The sequence below is a fragment of the Ailuropoda melanoleuca genome, chromosome 10 (genome assembly GCF_002007445.2).
Source record: "Ailuropoda melanoleuca isolate Jingjing chromosome 10, ASM200744v2, whole genome shotgun sequence".
NCBI lineage: Eukaryota > Metazoa > Chordata > Mammalia > Carnivora > Ursidae > Ailuropoda > Ailuropoda melanoleuca.
Genome location: NC_048227.1, coordinates 102,351,443 through 102,368,621, shown reverse-complemented (window position 1 = coordinate 102,368,621; position 17,179 = coordinate 102,351,443). Strand labels below are relative to the sequence as shown.

The 17,179-nt window shown below is 44.6% G+C and overlaps 1 protein-coding gene across 1 annotated transcript in view; it reads right to left on the bottom strand.

Moving 5' to 3' along the window:
• Nucleotides 1-15,112, bottom strand: part of IGF2R (insulin like growth factor 2 receptor) — a 112,464-nt gene extending 97,352 nt beyond the window's left edge. Inside the window, exon 1 of the mRNA XM_034669409.1 lies at nucleotides 15,045-15,112. Within this exon, the coding sequence (XP_034525300.1) occupies nucleotides 15,045-15,097 (53 nt within the window). The 5' untranslated portion in view covers nucleotides 15,098-15,112. The remainder of the gene's footprint in view (nucleotides 1-15,044) is intronic.
• Nucleotides 15,113-17,179: the final 2,067 nt, after the last annotated feature.

Here is a 17,179-nt window from a genome sequence, read left to right as displayed (position 1 = left end):
GGCCCCGGAACCGCGTCACGTGATCGCGCCCGGTCCCGCCCCCTCCCCCGCCCCGCTCACATGACTCCCTTGTTCAGGTGATCCCCGCCCGCCCCGGCTCCGCCCAGGCCTGGTCACGTGAGCGCGGCATGCGCGGGGCAGGAAGCGGCGCCGCGGAGCCCGCGGCGCAGGTGCGTGGCACAGGCCTGCGTCCCCGTGGCGGCCGTTGGCGGGGACCGACCCTGGCTTCCCTTTCTCCCTGCGCACGCACGGGGTCGTGGTGTGGGAGCCTCCCAACTTCGAGTTACCATGCCTCAACCTCGACCTACGGCCGGGGAGGGGAAAATAAGAGGGTCAGACTTTCGTGCCGAGCCGTGAATGCCATCACAAAGCAGCGTTGCTTCGGATCCTTGACGAGTGGGAACCCACTTTTCCTGCTCTGCGGAATCAGCTCGCGGAGCCCTGCACCGGATTCCAGCGTTCACCCTGCAGAGCCTCTCACAGCCTTCCCTGGGAATGCTATTTCCCAAGCCTGGGCTTTCCTACATTAGGGAAGGCAGCACAGATAATGGGACCGAGGAGTGTGAAGGAGGCAAAGGTGTAACTGTGAAGTGAGTTCCACCCAACAAGGCTTTATTAATTCCTCTATTCAAATATTCTGTTGACTCCACACTATGTGAATGGCTCTGTGCTACGCGCTGTGTGAAAGTAAAAAATCTGAAGTCTTCAACTCAAAAAATTTACTCTTAGAGCAAATAAAAAGATACAGACTAACTACAGCGGTGACAGCTCATCTTTTCTTTAATGCTTAACTCCGTGTCAAACGCTACTAGCTACCACTTAAGCATGAATCTGGAAACCACGAGATTGGACCCTTACTATGAAAGAGGACCAAATAGAGATGTTAAGTAACTTATCCAAAGACACTTTAAGATGTGGCAAATCTGGGATTCAAACACATACACATAATCATGACCCAATAATAGCTAACATTAATTGAGCAGGTAATTATGTGCAAAGTAGCATTCTGGTGCTTTGATTTAGCTCATTTAATTCTAACACGATCCAATAAAAAAGGTACCTTTATTGCACCTTTTTTACAGATAAGGAAACTGAGGCAAGAGAGATTAAATAACTTGCCAGTCATGCAGCTAGTAAGAAAAAGCCTGGGTTTGAGCCACGTCAGACAGTGTCAGAGGCCATGGCTGCTCTTGCCCATAATTGCAGTGAGTATTTGCAACAGAACCCACAAAACTTATTCTACCATCTGGCCCTCTATAGAAAAAAGTTTTCAAACCCCTGTTCTGGATCAGTGGTTCACAAAAGTGTGGTCCTTAGACCAGCAGCTTTGACATCACTTTCCTGCTTGTTAGAAATGTCAATTCAGGGGTGCCTGGGTGGTTCAGATGGTTAAGCATCTGCCTTTGGCTCAGGTCATGAGCCCAGGCTCCTGGGATCGAGCCCCACAGCCGGCTCCCTACTCAGCAGGGAGTCTGCTCCTCCCTTTCCCTCTGCCTGCTGCTTCCCTTGCTTGTACTCTCTGTGTGTCAAATAAATAAATAAAATCTTTTTTAAAAATGTCAATTCATAGGCCCCACCCTCACCCATTGACTCAAAATCTTCAGCGATGGGCCCCAGATAATTGTTAATAAGCTCTCCAGCAGATTTTCATACACACATGAAGGTTTGAGAACCACTGTCATGAATTAAAGGAGAATAAAGAGGCAAGACAACAAAATGCAATGCATGACCCTTAGTTGGAGACTAGACCACAAAAAAGAAAGGTGTAAGGGATACTTGGGATAATTGGAAAAACTTGAATATAAATTGTATATTAGAAACTCTAAAGTCAAATGATATAGAGCTTAACTCACCTGTATTTCATTTAAATTTTGCAGTAAGCCTTTGAGATGTTAGCTCAAAACCCCATGTGATGGGTTGAATTATGTCCCCTCAAAAGATATGTTGAAGGCCCAACCCCCATTACTCCAGAATGTGACCTTATTTAAAAATAGAATCCTTGCAGGGGCGCCTGGGTGGCACAGCGGTTAAGCGTCTGCCTTTGGCTCAGGGCGTGATCCTGGCGTTATGGGATCGAGCCCCACATCAGGCTCTTCCGCTATGAGCCTGCTTCTTCCTCTCCCACTCCCCCTGCTTGTGTTCCCTCTCTCGCTGGCTGTCTCCCTCTCTCGCTGGCTGTCTCCATCTCTGTCCAATGAATAAATAAATAAAAATCTTTAAAAAAAAAATAGAATCCTTGCAGATGTAGTTAGTTGATCTTAGATCAGACTGGAGTAGGGTGGACTCAATGCAGTCTTATTAGACTGGTGACCTTATAAGAGGTGGAGTAGAGGAGCACCTGGGTGGCTCAGCTTGTTGGGCGCGTTCCTTCAGCTCAGGTCATGATCCCGGAGTCCCAGGACCGAGTCCCACTCGGGCTCCCCGCTCAGCTGGGAATCTGTTTCTTCCTCTGACCCTCCCCTTTCTCGTGCTCTCTCTCACACACACTCTCTCTCAAATAAATAAAATCTTTAAAAAAAAAAAAAGGGGGAATAGAGACATGGAGACACACAGGGGGAGGACAGCTGTATAAGAATCGAGGAGTGAAGCATCTACAAGTGAAGGACCGCAGGAAGAGGGGGCAACCCCAGAAGCTGGGAGAAAGGCAAGGAAAGAATCATCCCCTAGAGCCCTCAGAGAGAGCAGGCCCCTGCTGACACCTTAGTTTTGGACTTCTAGCCAACAGAACTATGAAACAGCACATTCCTATAGTTTCAGTTTGTGGTACTGTGTGTTAAAAACAAGACAGCAGACCCAAAATGGAATCACTTATGCTAAGTTCCATGACACCAAACTGAGACTTAACAATTACAATTTCAGCCTCTCCCAGAAATGGAATCTTAAACCAGTCAATCAGGAATCAGCTGGTCAACGCTAGTGAGGTAATCTGCTTGATTGACCCCTGTCATCTCCTGAAGGAAAGTGACCTCACCACAACCAATCTCCTTTTTGCTAGTGTGACTTCCTTCTAGTTAACTCCCCCTTTGCTAGTATAACTGCCCCTCCTTCCTTTTGTCTGTAGAAGTTTTTCATTTTGTGCAGCAACTCAGAGCTCCTTTATATCCCTAGAATAGATGCTGCCCGATTCATGAATCATTGAATAAAGCCAACAGTATCTCTAAAAATTTACTCAGTTGAGTTTTGCTTTTTTAAAAAATTGTCACAGCAGTCTTAGAACACAAATACACCTTGCAGCTAACAGGACAGATCTGGGCTTGGAATCCAAGTGTTCCAACCACTACACCATCACGAAGTCTCAATCTTCTTGCACCTGACACTTGGCCTGGCTTTGGAAACACAGGTTCAGGTGACAGACCATGGACATACACACGCTGTTGCTGTGGGTGTCCCCAGTTAGTGTCTAAAATAATAGTAGCTGCAGGTAAATGAGTGGGTGCCCTTCTGGAACACAAACCACAAGCTATCAAACCGATGCTGCTCAGATATCTCTCTGAAACTCAGGCAGAAGCATGCAACAAAATTCCAGAAACTTTTTCGAATACCCAGGGAAGAGCAAAATTCTACTAAAGACCCCCCAAGTCACATTGTCATTTCTATTGGGTATTTCTTGATCCCTACAGTGATAAACAAAGTAATCTGTTTTCTCAGGGGAAAAAACTGAATAGTAAATAGTACTATCAAATCAATGTTAAACTTTGGGGGGTGAGGATAATGATATCATCATGTTGTAGGCGAGCATCCTTGTTCTTACATGATATATGCTGAATATAAAGTATCATGATGTCAACAACTTTCAAATGGCTCCAAAAAGAAAGGAGATACGTACAGAGAAAAAACAGATGTCAGGGTGCCTGGGTGGCTCAGTCGGTGAAACATCTTTGGTTTCAGCTCACCTCAGGATCTCAGGGTTGGTGTCGGACTCTGAGCTGGGTATGGAGCCTGCTTGAGATCCTCTCTCTCTCTCCCTCTGCCCCTCCCCCATCTCTCTCTCAAAAAAAAATAGCAGATGCAAAAATATTAAGAATTGCTGCATGTAGGTGAAGAGTATATCAGTGCTCTGTACTATTCTTTTGGTTTTTCTGAAAGCTTGACATTTTTCAAACGAGAGCTGAGAAAGAGATCCCATCAGGGAAGAAATTGCTTCTGAGATGAGCCTGGAAGGAAGTTCGATGCGGGGGAGGGGGAGGAAATATAGAGAAAGGACACAGCAGACAGGAGAACAGCAAGAACAAGGCACAGATAGAAAAAGAGAAGCTGTATAATGAGCAAGTCCTCTTACTTGAGTGAAAAGCACATAAGAACAGAGAGAAACTACTTTGGCCAAAGATCATGTTAAATCCTGGTCTTATGAAATGTAATCCTTCCCTCAAGTAGTCCGTGGCATAGTAGGGATGATCGTCCATTTTAATGTAAGTTTGGAAAAATGTTATTGGGGTTAGCTCCTACAGGATTTTAAATAGTCACTTAAGAAATTTAGATTCAATTGGATATAAAGTGAGAACAATAATAGCTAACAAGAACAATACCTATTGAAGACTCATTCTGTGCCAAAAACCATTTTGTATTATATCATTTACTCTTCATAGCATACCTAGGAGATAGGTACTTTTATTATCCTCATTTAAAAGATGAGAAATTCAGGCATAAAGAAATTAAATATCTTACCCAAGGTCATACAATTAGTAAGAGACAGAACTTCGATGTGAGTTGTATGATCTGGTACAAAAGTCCATGTTTTTTTAATCCTTTATTTTATTTTTTAATAATAATTTTTATTATGTTATGTTAGTCACCGTACAGTACATCCTTAGTTTTTGATGTAAAGTTCCATGATTCATTATTTGCCTATAACACCCAGTGCTCCATGCAATACATGCCCTCCTTAATACCCATCACTGGCCTATCCTAATACCCCACCCCCCTCCCCTCTGAAGCCCTCAGTTTGTTTCCCAGATTCCATAGTCTCTCATGGTTCATTCCCCCTTCTGTTTAACCCACTTCATTCTTCCCTTCTTTCTCCTACTGATCTTCCTGCTATTTCTTATGTTCCATAAATGAGTGGAACCATATAATTGTCTTTCTCTGCTTGACTTATTTCACTTAGCATAATCTCCATGATTTTAACTCAGAAACTTCCTCCTTGTGAGAGAGTTGGAGCCTGAGAGAGAGATGTTCACAGTTACCTTTTCAGGAAACTCCATCTGGTTGCAGGATGCACTGGAAACGGCTTCAGTAAAGATATCAAATTTAAGGTGACAAAAGAGACAGTGGAAAACCTTTTGTCCTTCCCCAGGAACTGGTTAACACCTAGTCTAGATTAACTCAGGGCTTGTCACTATCCAGGGCACCTAGGTTCATAAGGACTACGCAGAGGAGGGGGAACGGGGATAGAGGTGTGAGGCAGGTAGGGTTGCTGTCTTCCTGTAGGCATTCTCTTCCATGCTGGCAAAGCCCACCTTCCACTGAAGAGGCTTAAGACCCTGCACCCCAGCCAGTCTTACAACCAGAGGGAAAGCATAAGACCGAATCCTGACAATGGAAATTGATGGGACGTCTCCTGGGACTTGCTGCAAAATGTTTTCCTCTTCAATAAAAGTGAGGCAAAGAGGCAAACAAAATAAGACGAAATCAGAGAGGGAGACAAACCACAAGAGACTCTTAACTGTAGGAAACAAACTGAGGGTTGCTGGAAGGGGTGGGGATGGGGGGATGGAGTAACTGGGTGATGGGCGTAAGGAGGGCACATGATACGATGACCACTGGGTGTTGTATGCGACTGATGAATTACTGAACGCTACATCTGAAACTAATGATACACTACATGCTAGCTAACTGCATTTAAATAAAATAAGTAAAAAAAAAAAAAGAAAGAAAAAAGTGAGGGAAAGGAGAAAATTCGCCCCCCCCCATTTTTTGTGGATAGAGTGCTCTCTATGTAAGATACCTGTAGGTGCTTCAGCCCCTTGAAACTCTGATGGAAGATAGTGGCCAACACAGTGAGAGAAAAACGGAAACATCAGGATCTTTGATGACATTGCTGAGCACTTCAAGAGAACCCTAGAACTGGCCGGTATCCGATCATTTGCTTTGTGACAAAATAAATAAATTTGCTTAAGCCATGTGTGTTAGTTAATCATTTATTGTGTCTCAACTCCAAATGCACCCTCTAATATATGTTCTGTGATAAAGAATTTTTTTTTTACAGTAGTTCTCCTTTAAAGAAAGAATGCTGTTAAGCTTTCTTAGTAGAAGGCACTCTGGAGGGGCACTGTGGGAGACCAGGTTCTCTGGTCCTTTCCCACACATCCATGCCCCCCCCCACACACACGCATGTCCCAAAGGAGGACCTATTGCAACTGCAGACCAGCTCCAGCCTGGCCAACCCAGAGAACTTCTCTACTATTCAGTGACCTGAGTCCCACTTTCTCCAATGAGATCTGAACCCCTTCCAGGCCTGTCTTTCCTTGGGTCCTCTCCCTCAGCCCTAGTATACCATATAGTGTTTCTTCATATATTAGAGTTGCTTTTTTTGTCATAGTTAATAATTTCTATATTAAACATCCCTGTTTCTATGTGCCTATTGGACCCAGACTGCCATACCATGGTTAGCAGGCTTTTGTATTACTTGTAGCTAAAAACATACCAATTGACCCAATGCAGCACCTTAGCACCTGGTTGGCTAGGACAGACAAATAAGAAGGCATCGATGATGATCAAAGTTTTTAGATGGGAAGACTGGTGGTGCCAAGAACAGAAAGAGGGAACAGGAGAAGAAACATGAACTTGAGGAGAAAGAGGCTAAGTGTCTTTCTGTGCAAGAGTGAGTGTGATGATCACCCAGAGAAGGATGCCCAGTAGGCAGCTGACAGTACAATGCTGAACATGGACAAGAAGCTGAAACTGGAAGAAATTATGGGGGAGACACTTGCGAAGGAGAATTGGTGATGGGAGAGATAACTGGACAACAGCAAAGTGAATGAAATCACTCAGAGAAAAAACAAAAAAGAGATTCTTGGCATATTAAAATCCATCAAAATGTAATAAATTACCCTCAAATGTGGTGACTTAAAATAACAATCATTATTTATTAATTCTCACAAGTTATTGTGGGTCAGGAATTCAGACAGACCAGTGTGGATGGCTCCTTCCTGCTCCATGACTTCTGGCCCTCATCTGGAAGATTCAAGGGTTCAGGCTGGAGTCATATGAACACTCATTCGCCCCATGTCCTATGGTCAGTGCTGACTGTCAACTGAGACTTGAGTTGGAATGCCCGTGTGTAGCCTCCACATGTGACCCGAGCTCCTTCAAATATGGTGGCTGGGCTCCAACTCAAGCAGAGAGAGAGAAGAGGGAGAGAGGTGGACTCAAAGTAAGTCACATAATCCCAGTTTGGGCATGCGCAATTGATCAGGGCGGTCACCAGCCCCTGTCCAGTTTTAAGGGGAGGAATCCTAGACCCCAGCTTTCAGAGGGAGAGTGTCAGTCACACCACAGGAAGAGAAAGTCAGTCACAGCTTTGTAACATAGCTTGAAATCACGCAACGTGATGCCCCCAGCTTTGTTTCTTTTTCAACATTCCCTTGGTGATTTGGGGTCTTTTCTGGTTCCACACGAATTTTAGGATTGTTTGTTCCAGCACTTTGAAAAATGGCTTTGGTATTTTAATTGGGATGGCGTTGAAAGTATAGGTTGCTCTGGGTGGCATAGACATTTTAGTAAGCTATATTACAAAGCTGTGGTCACCAAGACAATATGGTACTGACACAAAAACAGACACATAGATCAATGGAACAGAATAGAGACCCCAGATATGCACAGTCAACTCTATGGTCAACTAATCTTCAACAAGGCAGGAAGAAACATCCAATGGAAAAAAGTCCCTTCAATAAGTGGTGCTGGGAAAATTGGACAGCTGTATACAGAAGAATGAAACTCGACCATTCTCTTACACCATACACAAAGATAAAGTCTAAATGGATGAAAGACCTCAATGTAAGACAGGAATCCATCAAAATCATGGAGGAGAACATAAGCAATAACCTCTTCAACATCGGCCACAGCAACTTCTTTCGTGACACGTCTCCAAGGGCAAGGGAAACAAAAGCGAAAATGAACTTCTGGGACTTCATCAAGATAAAAAGCTTCTGTACAACAAAGGAAACAGTCAACAGAACAAAGAGGCAACCCACGGAATGGGAGAAGATATTTGTAAATGACACCACAGATAAAGGACTGGTATCCAAGATCTATAAAGAACTTCTCAAACTCAACCCCAAAAACCAAATAACCAAGTCAAAAAATGGGCAGAAGACGTGAACAGACACTTCTCCAATGAAGACATACAAATGGCTAACAGATGCATGAAAATATGTTCAACATCATTAGCCATCAGGGAAATTCAAATCAAAACCACATTGAGATACCACCTTACGCCAGTTAGAATGGCAAAAATTGATAAGGCAAAAAACAACAAATGTTGGAGTGCTTGTGGAGAAAGGGAAACCCTCTTAACACTGTTGGTGGGAATGCAAGTTGGTACCGCCACTTTGGAAAACAGTGTGGAGGTTCCTCAAAAAGTCAAAAATAGAGCTACCCTATGACCCAGCAACTGCACTACTGGGTATTTACCCCAAGGATACAGATGTAGTGAAAAGAAGGGCCATATGCATCCCAATGTTCATAGCAGCAATGTCCGCAATAGCCAAACTATGAAAGGAGACGAGATGCCCTTCAACAGACAAATGGATAAAGAAGATGTGGTCCATATATAAAATGGAATATTACTCAGCCATCAGAAAGAATGATTACCCAACATTTGCATCAACATGGACGGCACTGGAGGAGATAATGCTAAGTGAAATAAGTCAAGCAGAGAAAGACAATTATCATATAGCTTCACTTATTTGTGGAACATAAGGAATAATAGCATGGAGGACATTAGGAGAAGGAGGGGAAATATGAAGGAGGGGAAAACAGAGGGGGAGATGAACCATGAGAAACTATGGACTCCGGGAAACATTCTGAGGGGTTTTTATTGGGGGGGGGGATGGGTTAGCCCGCTGACGGGTATTAAGGAGGGCATGTATTGCATGGAGCACTGGGTGTTATACACAAACAACGAATCATGGAACACTACATCAGAAACTAATGATGTACCGTATGGTGACTAACGTAACATAATAACAAAATAAAATAAAATAGAAGAGAAAGTCAAATGAGATAAATATTAAGGAGTGAACATCTTTGGAAAGGGCAATTTGCCACACTTGGGAAGCACCATACTCATGGGGAAGAGAGAATATACCAGAAAAGGAGAACAGAAGAGATTCACAGGAGCCAAGAGGGAAGAGAAAGTTCCCGTGAAGTTCCATGTTGAGAGTGGCAGGAGTTCAGTTATGAGAAGCACGTAGGAAAATGGATGGTGGCGGCTATGTTGTGGGCACCAGCAAAAATACCACTTTCAGGTTAGTGGTTGAAAATCAAGTCCTTAGATTAGAGACATCTATTCTTTTGATTCTCCTGCTAGGAAGCAAGACAATCTCATGGAAGTGAGAAGATGGGGAAATAGCGCCCTTTTAAACAAACTGTTATCTGGCTGCTGCTCCTTTAGGTTGTAATGTTCCCCGCAAGGAGAGTTGGGAGCTTATGAATAAATAGAAACCATTAGATCTGTATTAGCAAGACTCCATATGAGGGCATTCTCTCACAAAGCTATAGCAGGAACAAGAAGACTCTTTGGACCACCACCTTTCTTCTCTCACTATCCACAAAAGACATAATCCCAAGAGAAGACAGTAAAGTTAATCCAACAAACACATATTGAATATTGATATTTCTCAATTGATAACTATAGTCAGCACTGGGGAAGCAAAGAAGGCACCGTCCCTGCCCCAGAGGACCTGCAGATTTAAGAAGAGAGACAAGTAAACAATTTCCTACTCAGAGTGATAAGTAGGAAGGTACTTGCCTGCAGGAAACCAAAGGAGACAGAGTTTCCTCTATGTCTCACTCAGCCTGGAGGAACCAGGAGCAGGCAGACCCGCACACAGGGAGAATGCCACGTGCAGGTCAGAGTTCTGCTGCCATGGGCCAGGGAGCCGCCAGAAGCTGGGAGAGAGTCCTAGAGCCTTTGGAGGGAGCATGGCCCTGCCAATACCTGGATCTGGCACTGCTGGCCTCTAGAAACTTCAGCTGCTCCAAGTCACCCAACTCTTTGTGGCAGTTTATTGTGTGGCCCGAGGAAACTGATCTACCTGGAGAGGATAAAGAGTGTTCAGGTCAAGCACCCGCAGTGAGGACAGAGAGCAGCAAGAAGTACTCATCTGATTCGGGGGCTCCTCGTGGAGGTTAGAAGAGAGGAATTAGGACAGTTCCCCAGTCTCTGTAGGATGACTGGGAACTTGGTAGCGCCATCCGCTGAAAAAGAGGAAATCCTCCCAGAACGCAAGCTCTGTGGCTGTGTTTTGCTCAGTGTGACTCCTAGTGTCCAGGACACTGACAGCTCAGTATCTAGAACAGATAGTTATTGAATGCGCGGGGAGCCAAATGAAATAGGGAAAAGGGGAAGGGTATCTGTTTCATATCCGCAACACGCACGTAGACATTTTCAACATTTCCCCACCAAGTTTTTAAAGTTCCATACAAATTCATTTTGTGTGCAGCCTTCTTTTCAGTGTTCTCTATTGTCCGGCCTTTTTAGCCCTCCTATCTACCATTCCCTCCCTTTCCTCCTTCCCTTATGCTAAGGCGCAAATTTTCTAACCAAAGAAATCGGAGGCCGTGGTCCCCTAAAGACAGCATCCTTACACGAGCCACAGGGCCTGACACGGGTAAATGCTCCACGAGAGCTACCTGTTGTTGTTCTTGTCCGTGTAGCGAGCTTGTACTTCTCTGATAAATCCGGGCAGGACTTCTCTTTTTTTCCCTTCTTTTCACTTCATTTAATTGCTTACTTGCCTCTTCTTTGCCCTTTATTTCATGGCTAATCCTTCATTTTGACCTGCGTACCCTATCCACCACCACTCTTTTGACCTAATGTGGAAGAAACGTATATTACTGATCTACGGCAGCTTAACGAATCATCCCAAAACTTCACAACTCCAAAGAGCAATAAGGATTTATGATCTTTCACGCTTTCTGTGGATGGGCAGGGCAGTGCGGGCTCGGGTCTCTCCTCAGGTTGTCATCATCTGAAGGTCTGACTGAGGACGGTCTGCCTCCAAAGACGCTCACTCGCATGGCTTGCAAGTTGGCGTGGCTGTTGGTGGGAGGCTCCAGTTCCCCTCCACGGGGCCCTTTCCCCATGGTTGCGTGAGCATCCTCCCTACACAGTAGCTGTGTCTCCCGCAGAGCAAGCAATGCAGGAAACCAAGATGGTGATTGCAATACCCCCTGTGACAAAGCTTTAGAGTTGCACACTGTCACTCTGGCCATACTCTATGGGTCACACAGACCAACCCTTATATAATATAGAAGGAAACTGCAGGAAAGCCTACATGGCAGAAGGTGAAGGTGACTGAGAGCCATCTTGGAGACTGGCTACCACAGAAAGTCAGAGAGGACAGTGAGGGGGTATTGAAGGCATACTAAAGGAAAAATAGATATCATAGGTGTGTCTTTTTTATGAATACTATCTTCAGTCATTTCGCTGTTTTCCCTTCATTTTAAAACTTTCTCTGAATAGAACTCATCAAAATAACATGAGTCAACATTTCATCTATGCGAAGTTATTTTTTGAAAATCTTTAATTTTAACCCAATGGTCACTGAAAATTTTCGATCCTATTCCAGTTGGTGTTTCTGTATTTTTAAGTGGGGTATCAAGCTTATTACGATGGAGTATAAAATATCCCTTCAATTTTCTCATGCCCAAAACTATTCCTCTATTTATAGTAGCTGTGAATTCATTCATCTGTAAAAATTGAATTCATCATTATAAACATATTTATTTCATCAGACCTATGTCAGTGTTGCTGTGTATAAAAGCTTACATTGGCACACATCACAAAAAATGAAAACCTATCTGAAGAAATTCTCTCCAAGTTGCTGGTGGTGGCGAGAGCTTGGGCGTATGGGTAAAGATCCAGCCTCTGCCTCTTGTTAGCTCTTTGACTTCAGACAGGTCATTTAACCTCAACTCCACTTTCTTCATCTAAAAAAAGGGTCAACAAACTTTCTATTAAGGGCCAGATAGTAAATATTTTAGGTTTTGTGGACCACACAGTCTCTGTCACAACTATTCAACACTATATTTGTGGCATGAAAGCAGCTGTAAATGTGAGCAAAGGCACATGGTTGTATTCCAATAAAACTTTATTTACAAAAACAAGTGGCCAGATGTATTCCGAGGGCTATAGTCTGCCAATCCCCAATCTAGAAAGCGAACACATGCAAAAACATTATAGCTGAGTGTTCGGTATCTATTCTATTCCGGCTGATGAGTCTAGGTGCATCTAAGATGTTAATCCCCTGGGCCATATCAGTTCAGAAATGGGCATGCCCAAGCCATTCTATGCCAGTGAGAAATGAGGAGAAGATTACTGGAAGTTTCAGGGAAATCAGCATCCTTGCTCTTAGAAAAATTCTGCTTCACAAACTTAGCCTCTCCATACCCCAATCATGGACAAGAAACTACAGACCAAACTGCCACTAGCAGCCATCCTACCAGCCTTTGGAGAAATTGTACAGTGTGGATGGCGGACAGAAACCTTTGTCTAGACTTCTTTTCATGTGAGCTAAAGAAATTTCCATCTTCCCTTTATTAACCCTGGAGTGGATCATCTGTTATTTCAGCTAAAGTCATCCTAAGTGGAAACCTCATCAAAGGTACTTATAGATCTAAATGGGACAGATATGTGTAACTGTGGCATATAAGTTTAAAGCTCTACGGATATGAATATTGGTAAAATTGAAATAATCACCAAGAACCCCTCCCCCCCAGTCATCATTGGGTCTCAGTCACATTGACTGTATACACAAGTCTTTGGCACCCATAGTCCATTGAAAAGCCCTTCCTGTCTCTTCAATAATCAAAACCAAAAAACCCCTGCAAACTCTCACTTCTCCTAGATTGAGATTCCCAACCCACATAAGAAAACACTTAGTGGAAAGAACCCAACAATAATCATTAGCTTGTCAAAGTGACGAAGTAGTGGCATCGTGACAGCAGCCATAGGGGCTGGTGAGGGTGCTTACGGAGCAGTCTTTCCTTCTGCCTCTCTCTCTCTTTCTCCCCCCGCCCCCATCTGTCTCCCTCCCTTCATTCTCTGGAAAGTAGCAATGCAGTAACTCGAGTTTGAGGGATGTGGGACTGGAGTCAACAATTGGTCTTCTTTGACTCTCCAACTTCTGTCCCTGAGTAGATTGTTACATACGAGATGTTACTAGTCCCCATAAAGAATGTTCTCTTGTATCAGGAAGGGATGACTAGGGATTTCTGGTTATTTATTAAGATAAAAAATGCTGAGTCCCTTACAGAGTGAAAACACAGTCTTATTCTCTCTCCCTCCCTCTGGAGAGATTAAGCACAACCAGCAGTGTGTTTCTTCTATTTCTTTTGTTATCTTCCCATGATGACCCAGTTCTGTGATGATTTGAGAATTTGAAACAAAGAAATAAATCCAACCTAACATTTCATAACCTGTACTGCTTGCAACCATGTCGCAGGTACCATATAACAGAGGCGGACAATAAACAGCTGTTCTAGTTTATCCAGTGCCCACGCTGTCTGCAGCACCGTACTGAGGGCTTGACAGTCATGCACCTTTACAACCACCTTGTGAGGCTTTATTACCTGCATCTCACACGTGAGGAGAGGGAGGCTCCCCAGAGGGCAAAGGAATTGCCCAAGGCTGTAGAACAAGAAGTGGGGGGCCTGGAGGTGGATGCACATCTGGGGGATTACAAAGGGGGTTTGGGGAGAACAACTCAGCTCGGAAAGCACGAAAATCGTGAGTCTGCCAGAAGCTTGTGTTATGCAGGGCTGCGGGCTGAGAGACCCCTGCGAGGGTGCGCCCGCCGCACTGGGTGGTGGGGCTCCGGAGACGCCAACGGGGGGCATGAGTGAGCAAAGAGGCAAGCTGCCCGGTGGGGAGACTGGTGGACTGGAGCTGTCCCTGATGTGCCACGTGCCACGGCCCTCAACCGCAAGAAGCCCCTACCAGGCTCAAGTTTACACAGGAGAGAGCCAGCTAACGTCTAGCTTCTGACTCCTATCCCATTGCTTTTTCCTGCTAAAAACAAAACCAAAAACATACCCCAACAAAACAAAAACCCCCAAACAAAGCAACAACAAACAAAAAAACCTTCCCCTTAAGCCCAGCACAAAGCCCTCCTTTCTCCACGGTGCCTTGGTCTGACCCCTCTGGGCCCCGTGGCAGCCCCACCAGGAATGCCAAGGACGAGCCTCTCCTTCGGCATTTGCCATATACTAATTAACTTGTGTCAGTAGTTAACTTCCCATTTTTGTGCATTCATTTTGGCAGAACTCAAAGGCAGGGGCTCTCTTTTATGATTTTGTGTGTGTGTGTGTCCACTGCTAGAAAATAGAACTCAACTGAGTAAATTTAAAGATCTAATTGGGTTTATTTAACATTCATGAATCAGGGAGCATCTTGTCAAGGGAGTAGAAAGGCGCTCCGAGGAGCTGTTTAAGTAAGATGGAAGGGTTTTTATAGGCAGGAAAGGGGGTGGGATAAGGCAGTTACCGCAGAAGAAAGGATCAGGCAAGGTCACCTTCCCTTAGGGGGAAGGGCAGGTGGTCTTATCAGGCAGATTACCTCCCTAATACCCACCAAGAAATTTCAGATCTATTGGTTTAAAATTCCACTCCCAGGAGAAAGTGAAACTGCAATTAAGTCTTGGTTTCCCATCCTGGGACAAGTGACTCCACCTTGGGCCTATTATTTCTTCCTTCCTTCCTTCCTTCCTTCCTTCCTTCCTTCCTTCCTTTCTCTCTCTCTCTTTCTTTCTTTCTTTCTCAGTACATAATATTTTTTGTGCCCTTCCCGGGATCTAGTACGACAACAAGCACACAACACTCACCCGATGTTGGATGGACACAGCAGCAAAGCTGGACCGGGAACATGGGCCTGCATGTGCCAGCCCTTTCCCAGAGGCCCTTGAGTGCACAGTGATTATAACATACATTGTAGTTCTGTGGGTAACCACCCGGACTTTCAAAAAGGCAGCCTGGGTTTGAAATCCTGCTCTCCTACATTTCTAGCTGGGCCATGCGGATGATTTACTTCTCCAACCTTGATTTCTTCACCTGTAAAATACGAATAATAATAAATGGCTATAAAGTGCCCAGCACTGTCCTCAACACACAGAGAGCCCTTGATAAAGAGCTTCCGTATGCCCCATATGCACTAAGTGCTCAATACATGGTATACGTTATCGGTGCAAATTGAACATACCTTTTAGCGTCTCTAAAAGTAAGAAAGAGAGTTTTATTTGAGCTCGGGTTAGGACAGCTGCCCAGGAGGCACAGGGAAGCAGGAGCTCCAGCGAATGAACATCTTTCACAGGGTTGTGTACTTTTTACATTCTGTAAAAGCTCAAAGGAGTATAGATTAGCATTCAGGCAGGAATCACGAGTTTTACTGTAAAGGAATGCAGGGAGTAGGAGCATTGATCCCTATGTCAAGGACAAGATGGTTTTCCTTTACTTTTTAAATAAGATTTTATTTATTTATTTGTCAGAGAGAGAGAGCATGCACAAGCAGGAGGGAGCAACAGGCAGAGGGGAAAGCAGGCTCCCCGCTGAGCAAGGAGCCTGAGCAGGACCCTGAGATGATGACCTGAGCCGAAGGCAGATGCTTAACCGACTGAGCCACCCAGGTGTCCCTAGACGGTTTTCCTTTAGACTACTCACTCACAAAGCAGACGTACGATGCAGCCATAAATCAGGCTTTCAGCTTGAACAAAGTTTATCCACCGTCACGTTGACTTAGAAATCTAAACTGGCTTCTCTCGTCTGTCAGGCCCTCAGAGAGTTTTTCTCTCATCCGTGTGCAGTGACAGTTTTTAGATATCCGTGACCGAAACACTTGTTGACTGCACATTAAAAAGTAGACTAAGAACTACTAGAAAGAAAGAAATTTTCTGTTGAAAATGACGTTCAACTTTGCTGCTGACTTGCTGTAAACCCTGCTCTGGGGAACACATTTCTAATCCTGTAAAGGGGGATCTTCTTTCGCACCTCGTGCTGCACCCCTTCTTCAGGCTGTAGATTTGAAACTCAATAGCAGGGACATGTGGGTGACTCAGTTGGTGGAGCGTCTGCCTTCAGGTCATGATCACAGGGTCCTGGGATCAAGCCCCGCGTGGGGCTCCCTGCTCAGCGGGGCGTCTGCTTCTCCCTCTCTCCGCTCCTGCTCCCCCTCCTCATGCTCTGTCTCTCTCTCTGATGAAGAAATAAGTAAAATCTTTAGAAAGGAAAAAAAAAAACCTCAATAGCAGTAATTGGGTCCTCCCTGTCCACAGACCCCAGCTTCTCAGTGGCGTCTGGCAGGGACATAGGAGCTGTTCACATTCCTCTATGTCACTGGTTCTCAAAGTGAGCCAGGGACCCTTTGCGGTGCCCGTGAGGTCAAAGCTATTTTTATAAAAATAAGATGTCCTTTGCCGTTTTCACTTGCTGACACATGTGAAGTGGTGTTTTCCAAAGGGTGCCTGCAGTGTGATGAGGTGATGTCGTACCTCTCTCAGCTGACGGCAGGAGGGGTTTTGGATCCCTGCATTTTTAAAATTTTTCGTGATAATTTTGAATATGGTAAACATCTGGGGTGCCTGGGTGGCTCAGCTTAAGCGCCTGACTCCTGGTTTCGGCTCAGGTCACGATCTCAGGGTTGTGGGATGGAGCCCCCACATCGGGCTCCACACTCAGTGGGGGATCTGCTGGAGGTTCTCTCTCCCTCTCCCTCCACCCCTTCCTGCTCCTGCTCTCTCTCTCTCTCTCTAAAATAAATAAAATAAATCTTAAAAATTGAATATAGTAAATATTGATAGATATAATCCACATTTAAAAAAACAATTTGGGGGCCCTCAGTAATTTTGGCCCTCAATACCAAAAGGTTTAGGAACGCCAGATCTAGATGCTTCTGCACTACCTTTCCAAGTGCACCAGGTAATGTCATCTCACACACATTCATTCCTCCGTCATTCACTGTCTTCAT